At 45.4% G+C, this 16,961-nt stretch overlaps 1 protein-coding gene and 1 non-coding gene across 5 annotated transcripts in view; both read right to left on the bottom strand.

The window, feature by feature from the left end:
• INSR (insulin receptor) overlaps positions 1 to 16,961 on the bottom strand; it is a 141,502-nt gene that overhangs the window by 19,119 nt on the left and 105,422 nt on the right. For 2 of the 4 annotated variants that reach the window (XM_043911642.1, XM_043911641.1), the window contains exons 11-14: positions 16,413 to 16,448; positions 10,247 to 10,521; positions 9,183 to 9,322; positions 2,816 to 2,975 (exon numbers count right to left, since the gene is read on the bottom strand). In XM_043911642.1, coding sequence (XP_043767577.1) covers positions 2,816 to 2,975; positions 9,183 to 9,322; positions 10,247 to 10,521; positions 16,413 to 16,448 — 611 coding nt within the window. The remainder of the gene's footprint in view (positions 1 to 2,815; positions 2,976 to 9,182; positions 9,323 to 10,246; positions 10,522 to 16,412; positions 16,449 to 16,961) is intronic. The other 2 variants (XM_043911644.1, XM_043911643.1) reach the window with 1 other exon arrangement.
• On the bottom strand, positions 15,050 to 15,121 carry TRNAR-GCG. The gene has a single exon. It is a non-coding gene; the product is annotated as a tRNA-Arg (tRNA).

Raw genomic sequence — 16,961 nt, forward strand, 5'->3', positions numbered from 1 at the left:
CGCCGGGTTTCCTTGTCCTTCACTGTCTCCCAGAGTTTGCTCAAATTCATGTCCATTGAGTTGGTAATGTCATCCAATCATTTCATCCTCTGTTGCCCACTTCTCCTCTTGCCCTCAGTCTTTCCCAGCATCAGGGTCTTTTCCAATGAGTCGACTCTTCACATCAGGTGGCCAAAGGAATGGAGATTCAGCTTCAGCATCAGTCCTTCCAATGAATACTCAGGGTTGGATGGGACATGAAAAATGGAAACCATCTGGTCACGTGCTGTGGTGGGCACATCCCTCCTCCTTTTTCTTAGGAGGCAGAAAGGTGGAGGCTACTGATTGCCCAACACCCGGCACACCTGGGAGCCACGCTGCCCACCCCACCCCACCTCTGCTTCCCAGACCCACAGACCAGTTCACTCCTGAGATTCCAGTGGCCACCAGAACTAGGATTCAGGAAGGGAGGCAGCCAGGATGCAAAATTTGAGAGGAACTCTTGCTTTGGGCCATGCCAGGGCAGAGTCACCCCCAGAGGGTGAATGCCTCTTTAAATTTTACATCCTGGGTGCCATGTCAGCTTCCTTATTATTTAAGAAAGAGTTGTTAATCGAATGTGTTGAATATTTAATTCTCCATTGTTAGCTACTGTTAGTAAGCTGTGCTGAATTTCCTCAATCATTTATCTTTTGGTGACATCTCTGATCATTTCCTTAAGATGAATTTCTAGAGGCACCATTGCTGGTTGAAACAGTAAAACCTTCTAGAAACTTTTTTTTTGGATATACATTATTAAAGGACTGTGGTTTAGGACTCACCCACCATGAAAAATAACATCCATGTGTCCTCACTCTTGGACAACACTGTGTGTAACTAAGTAACAGAAACAAGCAAAACACTTGCCAATTTGATAAGTTAAAAATTCTATTTCATCTTGATTTGCTTTTTTTCCCCTTTTTGGTGTGGTTTTGAGTGAAGTTGGTAATTTTTTCCCTTATGTTTTCTATTTTTTTATTTCTTTTAAAATTGGCTATTTATATCCCTTGCTGATTTTTGTGTGAGGACATATATCTTTTACTCATAGGAGACATAGATACATATTCATTTTGTATTAAAGATATGATCTCTTGGTCAATGAGGTCACAAATATTTTCCTCATTTTTCATAATTTCTTTCGAATTCTGTTCATGGTTTCCCTCTAAATCCTTGAAAAATCCGTGTTAGCAGTGTCTTTGTTATTGATGAAGTCCTTGGAACACACTTGAGTTTATGCTAAGAGATAAGATAGTTTGAGATGGGGTTGGCCACCGGAAGACCACGTGTGTGATTAGAGGGGTTGGACTTTCAGCCTGGCCTCCAGACAGGGGAGAGGGTTTGGAGATGGAGTTCAGTCATGTGGTTAATGACTTGATCAATCTCACCGATATAATGAAACCCCAATAAAAACTCTGTTCACCAAGGCTCAGAGAAGCTTCCTGGCTGGTGGGCACATTGATGTGCCAGGATGGTGCTGTGATGTGTCCTGATTCCACGGAGAGAAGACACAGGAGCCATGTCTTCCAGTCCGCCCATGTCCTCCATGCTCTTGGCCCCCGCCCTGTGTGGCTCTTTATCTGAGTGGTCCTGACTTACATCTTTTATAATAAAGCCGTCACTGTCCCACAGCATTTTCCTGAGTTCTATGAGCCATTAGGTTGTCATTTGGTCATTTAGTCGTGTCTGACTCTTTATGACCCCATGGACTGCCAGGCTTCCCTGTCCTTCACTATCTCCTGGAGTTTGCTGAAACTCATGCCCATTGAGTCGATGATGCCATCCAGTCATCTCATCCTCTGTCGACCCTTCTACTCCTGCCCTCAATCTTTCCCAGCATCAGAGTCTTCTCTAGCAAGCAACTAAATCTGAGTGGGTTGTGATAACCCCCAAATTATAGCCAGCCAGTCAGAAGTGCAGGTGGCGTGGAGAACCCCCAAGCTTGCATCTGGCATCTGAGGTGAGGGTAGTTTTGGTGGGAACCATGCTCTTTAACTTGTTGAGTCTGAGCTAACTCCAGTAGAAAACATCAGAATCATACTGCTGTGTGCCTGGTTATGTCAGAACACTCATCCTGATCCTGACATTGGCCAGAACCAGCCCAGCAAGAATCCCTTTCCACTTTCCACAGTCTCACCAAGCCTGGTAGATGAAAATCCAGCCAACTAAGCAGAAGCTCTATCTGCCCCTCTCCCACCCAAGTTTCCATTCCTCCTGGTCTAGAATTGCCCCTCCTTCTAAGTGTCTGGGTTCCTACTCTCACTGGTCTGTCCCCTCTTATACATTCTTCCAGGTTTCAGCCACGATGTCACCGCCTCCAGGAAGCACTCCCTGGCCAGCTCAGCTCTCCCCATCTCTCCCTATTCTACTGTCCATAGTGTGTCCAGCTTGCTCAGTGGCAGCATTTCCTGCCAGCACACCCAAGGCTGAGTAGATAAGCTTCCACATACTCCATTGGAGGACATGACCCATCTGAAGACAAAGATGGAGACCCCAATAACAGGAGCGAACGTGCTTATCTCACGTGCCCTGTGCCAGCCACTTGACATTCATGATGTCACCGAAGCTTCCCTTCACCTCCAGTGGTGGTCCTAGTATCATACCCATAGTCGGATGAGGAAGCATGGGCTCAGAGAGGGCAAGCATCTTGCCCTGGTGGACAAGACAGCTGGTGGACCCCAAGGTCAGGTCAGAGGCAGTACCCACAGCCTCCAGGCTTCCCCAAGCATCCTCTGAAATGCCCTGCCAGGCCCAGCGCCAAGCACAGACTCTACCAGTCGAAGTGGCCGTGCAGACTTACAATAGTCTGTCACGTAGAAATAGGTGGCTTCCGTCCAAGACCCGTTGCCTGCCAGGGACGTGGCCCGAACTCGCACGCTGTAATTTCCAGGCGGCAGCCCGCGTAACCGGCAACCGCGCTCCAGAGCATAATGCCGGCGGGAGACGCAGAGGTGCAGCTCCTGAAAGACAAAGATCCCACTCAAAAACGACATGGAGGGAGTGAGGCATAAACACTGCAACATGTGAGCGACTCTGAACCTCGTGGGATTCCAGAACCATAGCTCTATGGATAAGGCACCGATAGAGAGGTTATCGGGCTTCCCTGGTGGCCCTGAGGGTAAAGAATCCACCTGCAATGCAAGGGACCCAGCTTCGATCCCTGCATCAGGAAGATCCCCTGGAGAAGGGAATGGCAACCCACTCCAGTATTCTTGCCTGGAGAATCCCATGGACAGAGGAGCCTGGTGGGTTACAGTCCAAGGGGTTGCAAAGAGTTGGACACGACTGAGTGACTTTCACATTTTCACTTTCAGAAAAGTCATTGTTGTTGATAATAGCCAATATTCCAAAACCATAACCAAGCACATGGCTTAGCTCATGGCACTTAACCCTTATGATGTCACACTTAGCTTAGTTAGAAACAAGGAAAGTGAGGCTTAGAGCAGAAGTCAGTGAACTTTGGCTGTAAAGGGCCAGAGAGTAAATTATTTTTAGCTCCAAGGGGGCCAGGTGGTCACTGTTACCAATTCAACCTTCAACAGCTCAAAAGCCGTCAGAACCAGATCCTGAATCTCTAATTCCGTAGACAAACAGGCGTGGCTGTGTGCCCATAAGACACAGTGGATGCTGAAAGCTGAACCTCGCAGAAATTTACACATGTGAGATACTAGGGCTTCCCTGGCGGCTCAGACAGTAAAGAATCTGCCTGCAATGCAGGAGACCCAGGTTCAATCCCTGGATCAGGAAGATGCCCTGGAGAAGGGAATGGCAACCCACTCCAGTATTCTTGCCTGGAGAAATCCATGGACAGAGGAGCCTGGCAGGCTACAGTCTATGGGGTCACAAACAGTTAGACACAACTACGTGACTAACACACACACATACACACACATGAACTACAGTTTTTCTTTTGAATTTTTTTCAACTGTTTGAAGATGTGAAATTGATTCTTAGCTCTTGAGCTGTACAAAAACAGGCATTGCATAAATAGTTTGTCTTCCGCTGCTGGGGGAGTTGAAATGATTTGTCCCAGATCTCATAGCTGGTCATTGGCAAGGCAGCCCTTGAACCCAGAACTGTCTGGCTCCAAAACCACCAACTGTCTGGCTTCCTTGAAACCACCACAGAGTATTTTCACCAGGACTCCAGGAGGGCAGGAAAGAAGGAACCCAGATCTCCTAAATCACCTAAGAACCAAACAGATACATGGACTTAATGTCTTAAGGACAAATTTTAAAACAGCTTCCTTGTCACAATGTAGCCTTTTGATTTATTTATTAAAAGAGTTTGTGTGTGTGTGTGTGTGTGTGTGTGTATATATGTGCGCACACATGCACATTCAGTCATGTCCAACTCTTTGTGACCCCATGGACTGTAGCCTGCCAGGCTTCTCTCTCCATGGGATTTCCCAGGCAAGAATACTGGAGTGAGTTGCCAATTCCTTCTCCAGGGGATCTAAAAGAGTTGGGATCTACTTAAATGTCTGGCAAGAAGGGTAGAGATAAGTAAGTATACATACCCCAGCAATAAACATGTAAAAAGAAAGAAACCCAGGGCTTATTAGGAGAAGCATAAGGCTCACTGGGAAATATGATCATGAAACTTCTAAGCATCAGCCAGTTTTAAAACTTTCCAAAACAGCTCCAAGTTCATAGTGCATGCAGGGAACTGGACTGGAAAATTTCAGGAGGGAGTGGGAGGAGGGAGAGAAACGTAAAAACTCCCGTGCTTATCATGTGATAATAACAGCAAGAAAACAGATCAGGCTAGTGGTAGGGGTGGGGAAGTCTAGTCCAAAGGTTCTTCCAAGTCGAATGAGTCACCAAGTGGAAAGGGACAAATAAGCAAATATAGAAACCAAAGGGAGCTGCTATCCGGGGAGAAAGGGAAAATATAGCCTCCAGTGCTGATCGGGTACCTCGAGGGGTGAGGACAGAGAAGGGAGCCTGCTAGAAGGACCTAGACACACCAAAAACAAAAACAAAAACAAAAACAAAAACGAAGAAGCAAGTCTGATGAAGAGTGAAGAAGCCAATTACAGAAAAGTTTGTGCAAACAGGGGGAAAAAAAAAAAACAGCTCAAAACTGCAAAAACATGCTGAAGCAAAGATGTTAAGTGCACAGAAACTGAAAATTGATGCTCTTTCCAAGGAGATGGTTCCTGGGTCCAGGGTGTCCCAGGATGGGAGGGGAAGAGGCGAGGGGAGAAATGACTGATGCGAAGTTCAAGGAGAGGCAGAATCAAAAACAATGGTGATTTTGGCTGTTCAACTAGCAAATAAGGGGAAAAAATTACCTCCCACCAAATGCTGGAGAGAATTTTGTAAACCTGGCAAAATTACATCCCAACAGTACAATTGGTGTAATAAAACTTTTTTTTTACTTTACTTTTTACCTTATCAAGGGTTTTCCAGGTGGTACAGTGGTAAAGAACCTCCCTGTCAATACAAGAGTTGCCAGAGTCATGGGTTCAATCCCTGGGTGGGGAAGATCCCCTGTAAGAGGAAATGGCAACCCACTGCAGTATTCTTGCCTGGAAAATCCCATAGACAGAGGAGCCTGATGGGCTATAGTCCACAGGGTCACAAAGAGTCAGACGCAACTGAGCATACACACACATTATTCAAAGCAATGCTAGACAATTAAAGAAAATGGAAATAACAGACCAGTTTTGTTCATGAAGAGTTTTTTTTTTTTTCTTTTAAGGTATTACAACCTCTCCCTCCTAACCTTCCCTCCAACTCCCTGTTCCCCTAAAGAGCAAATAGGGCTGGTCTGTCTGGGATCAGGGTCAGGCAGAGATTTCGATGGGGACTGGTGGTAGGGATTCCTACTGGTGACCCTTGGGTTCCAGAAATGAGAGAGGCAGGCCAGCGACGGTGGCTGGGAGAAGTTAGGGTTGGATCCAGTGCCAATAGGGTAACCCAAGTTATATTGGGATGCAGGAATTTAGTGTTCAAACCTGGGAAATTCCAGGCAAATGAGGATGAGATGGCCACAGTAGCAGAGACCTGTCTCCATAGAGACAGAAAGCAGATTAGCGATTGCCAAGGGCTGGAGGGAAAGGAAGTAGGAAAGACTGGGGGTTTAATGGCTGGAGGTGGAGGTAGGCTTTCTTTGAGAAGTGATGAAAATATTCTGGAATTGTGGTGATGGTAGCACAACTTTGTAACTATATTACAAATCACTGCATTGTATTAATATGTGTTCAGTTCAGTTCAGTCACTCAGTTGTGTCCGACTCTTTGCAACCCCATGGACTGCAGCACACCAGGCCTCCCTATCCATCACCAACTCCCAAAGTCCACTCAAACTCATGTCCATTGAGTCAGTGATGCCATCCAACCATCTCATCCTCTGTTGTCCCCTTCTCCTCCCACCTTCAATCTTTCCCAGCATCAGGGTCTTTTCAAATGAGTCAGCTCTTCACATGAATATATTAAGTGGTTGTGTTTCACCATGTGTGAATGTATCTCAATTTAGCTGTTATTTAAAAACCCTTATGCCTAAGCCAGTCAGCACACTGTCCTGGTTGTGTGACTAGGTGTCATGTGACCTCAGCCTGGCTGGAAATGCTGGGACACAGACTCTCTTCTTCCAGGCTTGGTGCTGAGAGAACATGAGTGTTGGAACCTCTAAAATCACAGCACAGCCAGGAGCTACTGGGCTCACTGCAAGGACCCTTGAGACACAAAAGAGCCAAAGGAATCTGGATCCAGCTGTGCCTGAACTCCATCAGCTGGTTGTGGAAGCCAATAAGCTTCCCTTTTGTCATAAGTTACTTTCGTGGCTGCTGGTGGAAGATGAAGTGTAATGGCTTAGAGAATCTAAAATCCAGAGCTGGAAATCCCAGTCTCCTCTTTCTACTGGACCATGATCACCCCCAACATAAAAACTTTAAAAGGCTGTATATCCACCAGTTTTATGTATGCACCATCTTCTATGTATCCATTCTTCTTCTAGTGGCTTGCACTTTTTGCTAGTGGTGAAATTTTTATGCATAAAGCTTTGCTACCAACCCAAATCTGAACTATTTCTTTAGAGCAAATGGGATTAATATATATGGGATGAGATATTAAATTTCACTAAAATCACTAATGGCTCCCTGTGAATTGTGCCTCTCTTTATATACCCCTGAAGGCTCCTCTCCCACACTGATTCTGGGCTCGGCCACTAGACTCACACTGGTGCATATTTTTCCTTGACAAATGTTTCTTTTGACAACTGTCTGCAGGACATACAAAAACAGGCCAGGGGCCAGTTTGGCCCGTAGATCATAGTTTGCTGATTTCAATTCGAAATCATCATCAAAGCTGAGTATCTGGGCATCCAGAGATGTGGTTCCAGGAAGGATCAACAGATGGAGGTCCATTTGTCATCTCTGGCTTGGGGAAGCTGAGCTGTGCCCACCAACCTCTGTTGCGTGCGTGCTAAGTCAGTTGTGTCTGACTCTTTGCGACCCCATGGACTGTAGCCCACCAGGTTCCTTTATCCATGGGATTCTCCAGGCAAGAAATCTGGAGTGGGTTGCCATGCCCTCCTCCAGGGGATCTTCCTGACTCAGGGATCGAACCCACATCTCCTGCAGCTCCTGCATTGCAGGCAGATTCTTTACTGCTGAGCCACTGAGGAAGCCAACAACCTCTGTTAGTGGTTGGCAAACTAGAGCCCACAGGCTGAATCTGGTTCATTGCTTGATTTTGTAAATACAGTTTTATTGGCAAATGGCCATGCCCATTCATTTTCATTCTGTCTGTGTCTGCTTTGAAGCTATGATGTCAGTGTCAAGCAATTGACCCAGAGACTGTATGGCTCCAAAAGGTGAAAATATTCACTTTCTGGCCCCTTATAGAAAATTACCTCTGATCCACGTGATCACCCTCAATGGCAGATGGCAGGTGCCAGAGTCCAAGGGTCTGGGTTTGAGTGTTGGATGTGTAACCTTGAGAAAGTCTATTTGGCTCCCTAAATTTCCATTCTCTCAGCCATAAAGGGAGACACTCACCAGCAGATTCTACCTTGTAGGGTCATTGTGAGGTATAAACGGATCCTTGCAAAGGGCTCAACTGATGGCAGGGTATACCCCCTGGGTCAACTCAGGGAGGTGACCTGACATCCACCTGAAGTCATCCAGTAAATGGGAGAAGTGGCCCCAATCAGGCCAAGCCTCAGCAGTGCCTCTCTGGCGTGCGTGCGTGCTTAGTCATTCAGTCGTGTCTGGCTCTTTGCAACTCCATGGACTGTAGCCTGCCAGACTCCTCTGTCCATGGGATTCTCCAGGCAAGAATCCTGGAGTGGGTTACCATTTCCTCCTCCAAGGAAACCTTCCAGACCCAGGGATCATGCCTGCATCTCCTGTGTCTTCTACTTTGGCAAGCGGATTCTTTACCACGGAGCCACAGGTAGACAATAAGCCACATCTGAGGATAGAGACTTGCCCCACAGTGGTTACTAGCTTAGAATGGGGGCCAGCAAATCCAGCCTGCTTGCTGCCTGTTTTTGCAAATAAAGTTTTAATGGCACACAGCCATCCCCCTTCATTTACATATTATCTGCACATGGCTTTCACAATGCAAAGGCAGAATTGAATAGCTGCAGACACCATCTGACCACAAAGCCAAACATGTTTTGGATCTGGACCTTTACAGAAAGAATTGCCAACCCCTGGATTAGAACATCAGATAGCCTTGGGTTCAAATCCTGATTCTATTCTTATAAACCTTGGATGCAATTTAAATTCTGGGTGCCTCAGTCAGTACTAAGCTCACTGGGTTTTCTGAGGATTTATTGTATTTCATTGATCCCAAGAGACATAGTATTTCTACATTTGATGTCTCTGAAATCTGAATGCATCTTATAGTTAGAATGGGCAGCACCTTTTTCTTTCCAAGCAGTCTGTGAGAATAACAGGGCTTCTTATCACATGTTAGATGTGGTAAAATTGGATAAATGAGATACCATGTACAAAGCATTTAGCATGCATGGGGCACATAGTCCTGGGGAGAGTTTAGCTACAATAAAATGTTGGACCTGACCCATCTCCCTGGAAAGTCATATATCAAGGCCTTGAGTCTTCATAACAAAGCATCTAATGAGAGAAGCATGGGGGCCAGAATTTACGAAAAGGAAGGAGGTACCAATAACATCCCCGGGCATTAAGGATCTTACCTCTTCGCCGTATCGTCGATAACTCACTTCATACAGCACAATCAGGCCATTGGGTTCCTTGGGCTCCTGCCACATCAAGTGAACGACGTTGTTCTCGAAGATTTCATGGGTCACGGGGCCAACAATATCGTCTGCCTTGGCTGTAAGGAGCAGTGATTAGTGTTGGGGACTCCATCCCTGGATCAAACCCCGCCTCCACCACTGAGCAGGTGAGCGACCTTAAACTGGTTGTGTAACTTTCCTGTGTTCCATTTCCCTTATTGGAGAATGGACATTCTCGTGGAATTCTTTACATATTTATGTCTATCTATCCATCTATCTATCTATTTATGTATCTATTGATCTATCTTACATACTGTTGGTTAGGTTTCTCTGGAAAACCCTAACATACTATATATATACATATATATATAGTATATATTATATATGTATGTATTTCTTAATTTCACTTTATTTTTCTTATGACTCACATACTGAAAAAGAGTCAGACACAACTTAGCAACTAAACAACAAGAAAGATGATTATAGTTAACAATGTATGTGTGTGTCGCTCAGTTATGTGTGACCTCTGTGAGGCCATGGACTGTAGCCCACCAGGCTCCTCTGTCCATGGGATTCTCCAGGCAAGAATACTGGAGTGGGTTGCCAGTCCCTTCTCCAGGGGATCTTTCCAACCCAGGGATCGAACCCAGGTCTCTTGCACTGCAGGCAGACTCTTTACTGTCTGAGCCACCAGGCAAGCACAAAGTTAATAATACTGTGTTTTATACTTGAAAGCCGCTAAGAGAGTAGATCTGAAATCTTCTCACCACAAACAAGAAATGGTAATTATGTGCCTTGATGGAGATGTTAGCTAATGCTATTGTGGTAAAGATTTTGCAATATATAAGTGGAGCAAATCAACACATTGTACACCTGAAATTTACACAATGTTTTATGTCCACTGCATCTCATGGGAAAATGAAAAATGATGAAGGCAAATAAAGTCTCATGTATGCTGCCTAGAGAGTGGAGAGCTTCCTTGGTCAGCCTGCAAATCTTGGCTCTGCGATGAGTCGACCTACCTTCAGGCATGGTCCTGGCGCTGACGTAGGCAGCCACGCTACACCTCTCCTCGGGAGAATCTTGGTTGCAAGCCTGAAGCTCGATGCGATAGCCAGTAAAGTGACGCAGGCCGGAGATGACCAGCGACTCCTTGTTCACCACTTTCTCGAAGGGTCTGTGCTCCTCCGAGCTCGTGGGCGTGCTGGTGGAGGAGGTATTGGGGAACCCCAGAAAGGTGGGTATGGCCGCTGTCACATTCCCCACATCACCAAGGGCTCTGCGTTTCCTTGATGGCCTGTCATGACAGGGGGACACACCTGGTCATACAATCACCATCTTTGAAAAAATGCTGCTGGAGAATAAAAGGCTTAAAACCAAAGACTGAGATGCAGTGAGATTCAAGGGGAGGAGCGTGTAGATTACAACGTAAATTTCCAGGAATTATAGCCCAGAGTCACTTTTAAAGAAGATGCCCTCCTAGGCATCATGTCAGGCAAGCCCGCCCCAAGAGAGGAGTGGGGAGGCTCTGGGACCACCCATAGTAGACACACCAATATTCCCCTCAACATGCTTAATTTCAGATTTTCATTTTGCAGATGAACAGTCCAGCCAGAGTCAGTGTCAAAAGTGAGATGCCAAAAGTGTATGAATCTAACCCTGCCAAATGGTTCAAGCTACTTGACACCATCACCAGTTTAACCAGGAGAAATACATCTTCTTATTCTTAGGACCCTTTAGGACAATGGCATAATCTAAGTGATTAAACTTCAATCCTTGGTAAAAAAAAAAAATCTTAACACTCAGGTTGCTAAGGGTAACTCCCAAAATTGCCTATGCGATTGGCACGTTTTCTCCCCTTTAAAAGACGAAGAAAAATGTTCATAGCCTAAAAAAATTATAAATCCAAAAAGAAAGGTGTAAAGAAAATTTGAATTCCTCAGCATTCCACTGACTGCTTTGTCCTTTGGGCAATTATTTTTTCTGTGAATGTTACATATGGGTATAATGGGAGGATCAAGCTAGTTCTATAATCCACTTGGCTCACTTGTATTAGAAACAATCTCAAATATTTTCCTGAAAACATAATGTCTCAAGTAGGAAGGAATTTACTTTTTTTTTCTTCTTCAACATGAAGATATTCCCTGCTTGTTATGAAAGTGCCACATGCTCATTGCAGAAAACTTGGAAACCTGTAGAATATTCCATTTAATGCAAGAACCATAATTTACTTAGTCATTCTCCAATTTTTAAAATATAAGCATATTCCCCATTTTTTTTTGCTATTATAAATATTACTGTGATCACTGTCCACATGTCTCATCAGTTCCTAAAAGTAGTTTCTAAGAAATTGTTAGATTATGCCTCTTCATACCTATGGCTAAATTGCTATCCTCCAGACCCTTTAAACTGACTTGTGGTCTCACCCATAAAGGGGCTTCCCAGGTGGCAATCGTGGTAAAAAAACCTGCCTGCCAACGCAGGAGATGAGACGTGGGTTCGACCCCTCAGAGGAGGGCATGGCAACTGGCCCCCAGCATTCTTGCCTGGGGAATCCCAGGGACAGAGGGGATTGGCAGGCTACAGTCCATAGGGTCCCAAAGAGTTAGACTCGACTGAAGCAGCTTAGCACACTGATATATCTTGTCTCTTTGTTTATTTATATTGTACCTACTTTCTGAAACTCATTCTAAGAGTTTCAGGGTTGATTTTCTTAGGTTTTCAAGGAATACTCTTGGATAAAGGGTCAGTAAACTTGTCCCATAAATGCTAGATAGTAAATATTTGGGGTTTTGCCAGACATGTGTTTTTTGTCACAGCTGTTCAACTTGCAATGGCTTTCAAGCCATGGCAGCTTGGAAATAGCCAGAGACATGATGTAAACAAGTGGGCGTTGGCTACATTCCAATAAAACTTGTTGACAAAAACAGGCAGTCTGTCTACTCTTGAATAAGAATACCTGAAAATGTCAATGCTTTTGTTTCCCACAATCCATTCCAATTCTCATTTCTGCATTACTGCATTGGCTAGATACGCAGAGAATTGTTAATTAGTTATGATGAGATTGGCTTCCTTCCAAAGTAAACAGGAATAATTTTAAGAAAGATGTTACTTTGGATGTTGGTTTCATCTAAATAATATTTATCTTGTTGCTGAAGTTTTCTAGTCCTAGCTTTATAAAAGGCCTCTCCCCCACCGCCTTTCTTTAAGTTCAGTTCAGTTCAGTCACTCAGTCACATCTGGCTCTCTGAGACCCCATGGACTGCAGCACACCAGGCTTTCCTGTCCATGACCAACTCCTGGAGCTTACTCAAACTCGATAGTCAGTGATACCATCCAACCATCTCATCCTCTGTCGTCCCCTTCTCCTACCACCTTCAGTCTTTCCCAGCATCAGGGTCTTTTCAATGAGTCAACTCTTTGCAACAGGTGGCCAAAGTATTGGAGCTTCAGCTTTAGCATCAGTGCTTCCAATGAATAGTCAGGGTTGACTTCCTTTAGGATTGACTGGTTGGATCTCCTGCAGTCCAAGGGACTCTCAAGAGTCTTCTCCAACACCACAGTTCAAAAGCATCAATTCTTTGGTGCTAAGTTTTCTTTATAGTCCAACTCTCACATCCATACGTGGCTACTGGAAAAACCATAGCCTTGACTAGACGGACCTTTGTTGGCAAAGTAATGTCTCTGCTTTTTAATATGCTGTCTAGGTTGGTCATAGCTTTTCTTCCAAGGAGAAAGCATCTTTTAATTTCATGACTGCAGTCAACATCTAAAGTGATTTTGGAGCCCCCCAAAATAAAGTCTCTCATTGTTTCCATTGTTTTCCCATCTATTTGCCATGAAGTGATGGGACCAGATGCCATGATCTTAGTTTTCTGAATGTTGAGTTTTAAGCCAACTTTTTCACTCTCCTCTTTGACTTTCATCAAGAGGCTCTTTAGTTCTTCTTCACTTTCTGCCATAAGGGTGGTGTCATCTGCATATCTGAGGTTATTGATATTTCTCCCAGCAATCTTGATTCCAGCCTCTTTAGGTTAGTAATTTAAAAAATCTTAGTTCCCCAGCCAGGGGTTGAATCTACATCACCTGCAGTGGAAGCACAGGATCTTAACCACTGGACACCCAGGGAACACCACCCCCCCCATAATTTTTAATAAATGTTATTTAATGAGATTATTATGACTTTCCTTATTGAATCTCTTGATTAATTAGATTCTACTATCAGAACACCTGATCTTGAACCATCCTTACACTTATAAGATTGATGGTATTGCAAGCAGAGTGCTTTGTTTAGGACATTTGGATCTAAAATCCCATATTAGTTGGTCCTGGGGTTTTCTTTCAATGTAGAATCTTCATCAGGTTCTGCTTAGGGATGTTGTTTTACAAAATGAATTGGGAAGATTTCCATATATTTATATGCTCTGGAAAAATTTCTGAAAATAGTTTCTCTTTGAGAGTGTGAAAGAATGCATGTAGAAAACTCTCCAAACCTGGGGCCTTTTTGTGAAGAAATTCATTGACACTTTTTTTTTCCAGTATTTTCCTGAGGTCATTAGGATAGTTAATATTTCCGCTGCTTCCTGAATTAGCTTAGACAAGTTAAAATTTTCACCTCTCTGAAACTTTCAAATTGGAGAGCTCATGGTTATCCAGAGAATTTACCACAAATTTAGCTATATTAATTTTCCCTCCCTCCCTAACACATTATATTTTACATTTTATAGTTTTATTTTAATTTAAAAAATCATTTAAGTCTACTAATTTACAACAAAGTCCAGGTTTGGCAATATTCTACAAGTGAAGGTATATGATGGTCATGTCTCTGATATTTTCCAAACAAATCTTTTCTTTTTTGCCTGCACCATACAGCATGCATGGGATCCTAGCTCCGAGATCAGGGATCAAACCCAGGCCTCCCTGCACTGGAAGCATGGAATCTTAACACTGGACCACCAAGGAAGTCCCTCCAAATGGATTTGTATGAAAATTTCCATTTCAACTTCCACCCAATAGAAATCTAAGTGATCCACTTTTAATCACCAGGAAGTAGAGTTTTCTGTTTGAGCTCTTGAAGTTTACCTTTAGTTTTTGTTGTGTTGTCATCAGCAAAAACAAACCTTACTTTGGGGGGTACTCACTAAGATTTTCTTTGTGGTCCTTTTGTCTGAAAAGACCATTGACATTCCTGAATGGAAACCAAAACTAGTAAGCCAAAGATACACCCATGCTAGCAAGATTCAAAACATTGCTATACAAGCACAGATGAGCTTTCCAGAAATGATGGAGACCCTGGGGTCTCACAAATAACTACTGAAAAATTGATTATCTAATAAAAAAGAAACACAAATGGCCTCTAACAGGCCAAATATGCATACACCAAAAGGATTATATCCAATAGGACAAGACCACCACGTGGTCACAGAAAACCCCCATGATTGGATCAAGGTCTCACATTTCTAGATCTTTGTGTGTGGGTGTGTGTGGGTGTGTGCGGGTGTGTGCCTTGAATGCTCAGGTGTGTCTGATTCTTCAGACCTGTTGGAATTTTAGCCCTCCAGGCTCCAGTCTGTGGGATTTTCCAGGCAAGAATACCGGAGTGGGTTGCCATTTCCTCCTCCAGTGGATCTTCCCCTCCTAGGGATGGAACCTTCACCTCCTGTCTCCCGCATTGTAGGTGGATTCTTTAGCCACTGAGCTATTGTGCTACAGTCGTGTCTGACTCTTTGCAACTCCATCAACTGTGACCTGCCAGGCTCCTCTGTCCACAGGATTTTCCAGGCAAGAATACTGGAGTGGGTTGCCATTTCTTGCGCCAAGGGATCTTCCCCACCCAGGGATCGAACCTGGGTCTCCTGCATCGCAGGCAGATTCTTTACCATCTGAGCCATCAGGGAAGCCCAGATCTTTCTTTACTACAGATTATATTCCAAATGGCCACTAGAGGGCAGACTGGGGTCGAACATTGCCTGAAAATAAATAAACCCTCCCTTGGAAGAATAATCGTTTTTCATAGCTCTTACCCTGCCTTTCCAGTCTCCCCTCCTGTTCTTCCCAAGAGTCCAGGATTCTTTCCACCGACTTGCCTTTCGCCACTTTCTCTCTGCCTGTCCTCTCCTCCAGGACACCCCCTCAGCCTTCAATCCCTCTCTCTCTTTTTTTAAAAAATTGAGACGTGCTGTAATTAGTTGGTCAGTCGTGTCTGACTCTTTGCAACTCCATGAACTGTGGCCCACCATGCTCCTCTGTCCATGGGATTCTCCAGGCAAGAATACTGGAGTGGGTAGCCATTCCCTTTTCCAGGGGATCTTCTCAACTCAGGGATCGAACCCAGGTATCCCGCACGGTAGGCGGATTCTTTACCGTCTGAGCTACCAGGGAAGCCCATAAATCCTGGAGTGGGTAGCCATTCCCTTTTCCAGAGGATCTTCTCAACTCAGGGATCGAACCCAGGTATCCCGCACCGTAGGCGGATTCTTTACCGTCTGAGCTACCAGGGAAGCCCATAAATCCTGGAGTGGGTAGCCTATCCCTTCTCCAGCGGAATGTTCCCGACCCAGTAATCAAGCCGGGGTCTTCTGCATTGCAGGTGGATTCTTTACCAGCTGAGCCAGCAGTTTCCTCACATTGAAGCATAGTTGACTCTCTAAGACACACGTCAAAGGGGAGCATCCCTGACTGTCCTCAGCGGAATACAGGGACATAGCACACCTGTGCTCAGGCCTGCTCGTCATCCCGCACTAGTCACCCCAGATAAAAATGTTCCTCTCCCGGATCAGCTTTCCCCACGCCCTGCCGCTAAGTGGTTTCGCCTGACTGGGTGCCCCGCACAGTTCTGCACAAACGGCAGGCTTGATAAATAAATGTGTCACGGCATGGAGGAAGAATGGGCAGCATCTTGGAAGCCCCCTAGGAAGTACACCCTCGATTCTATGTTTTAGTAAGAGTGTGTTAGTTAGGATATTCCCCCCCACAATCATGCCCAGGTTCCATCTCAGGGTGAAGGTGTTTAACGTGTGAATTTGTGAAGCGCCCCCTCTCGGCAGAACGGCGCGATGCATGCATCAAACCACAGAAGGCCCCCGTGGATCTCAAAGGGGCTCAACATGCTTCCTGCCCCGCGAGCCCACTGGCCCTGCACTGTGCAGCCACCAGGGGCCACGCGGACGTCCCACAGGTGAGTCGTACCTAGCGTCCTCGGCAACAGGGCCTGAAGATGATTTTCTGTGAAAACAAAACCAGCCGCTTTGAGGACAGACAGAACTTCAGACAGACCTCTTCCTTCTGACAGCCTGTGCCAGCAGCCCGAGGGCGCTTGCCCCAGACCACGGGTCACTTGTTCCCATCACTTGAACCACATCTTCCCCAGCAGGTGTAGGACACGGCAAGCAGTTGGGAGGAGGGAGTCAAGAAAACACCCCCGAGACCTAGTCATCAGGGGTTCCCATGAGATGTCAAAGGTAACACTACTTTTTTCTTTTGGGTCATGCCATGGCTTCCCCTGTGGCTCAGTGGTAAAGAACCCGTCTACAGTGCAGGAGATGCAGGTTCGATCCCTGGGTGAGGAAGAACCCCTGGAGGAGGGCACGGCAACCCACTCCAGGATCCTAGCCTGGAGAATCCCCTGGACAGAGGAGCCTGGTGGGCTACAGTCCATGGGGTCGCACAGAGTCGGACACGACTGAGTGCCTGAGCACATAAGCACGCAGCACGTGGGGTCTTCCCCGACCAGGGATT

This window comes from Cervus elaphus, chromosome 9 (assembly GCF_910594005.1).
Source record: "Cervus elaphus chromosome 9, mCerEla1.1, whole genome shotgun sequence".
Classification (NCBI taxonomy): Eukaryota; Metazoa; Chordata; class Mammalia; order Artiodactyla; family Cervidae; genus Cervus; species Cervus elaphus.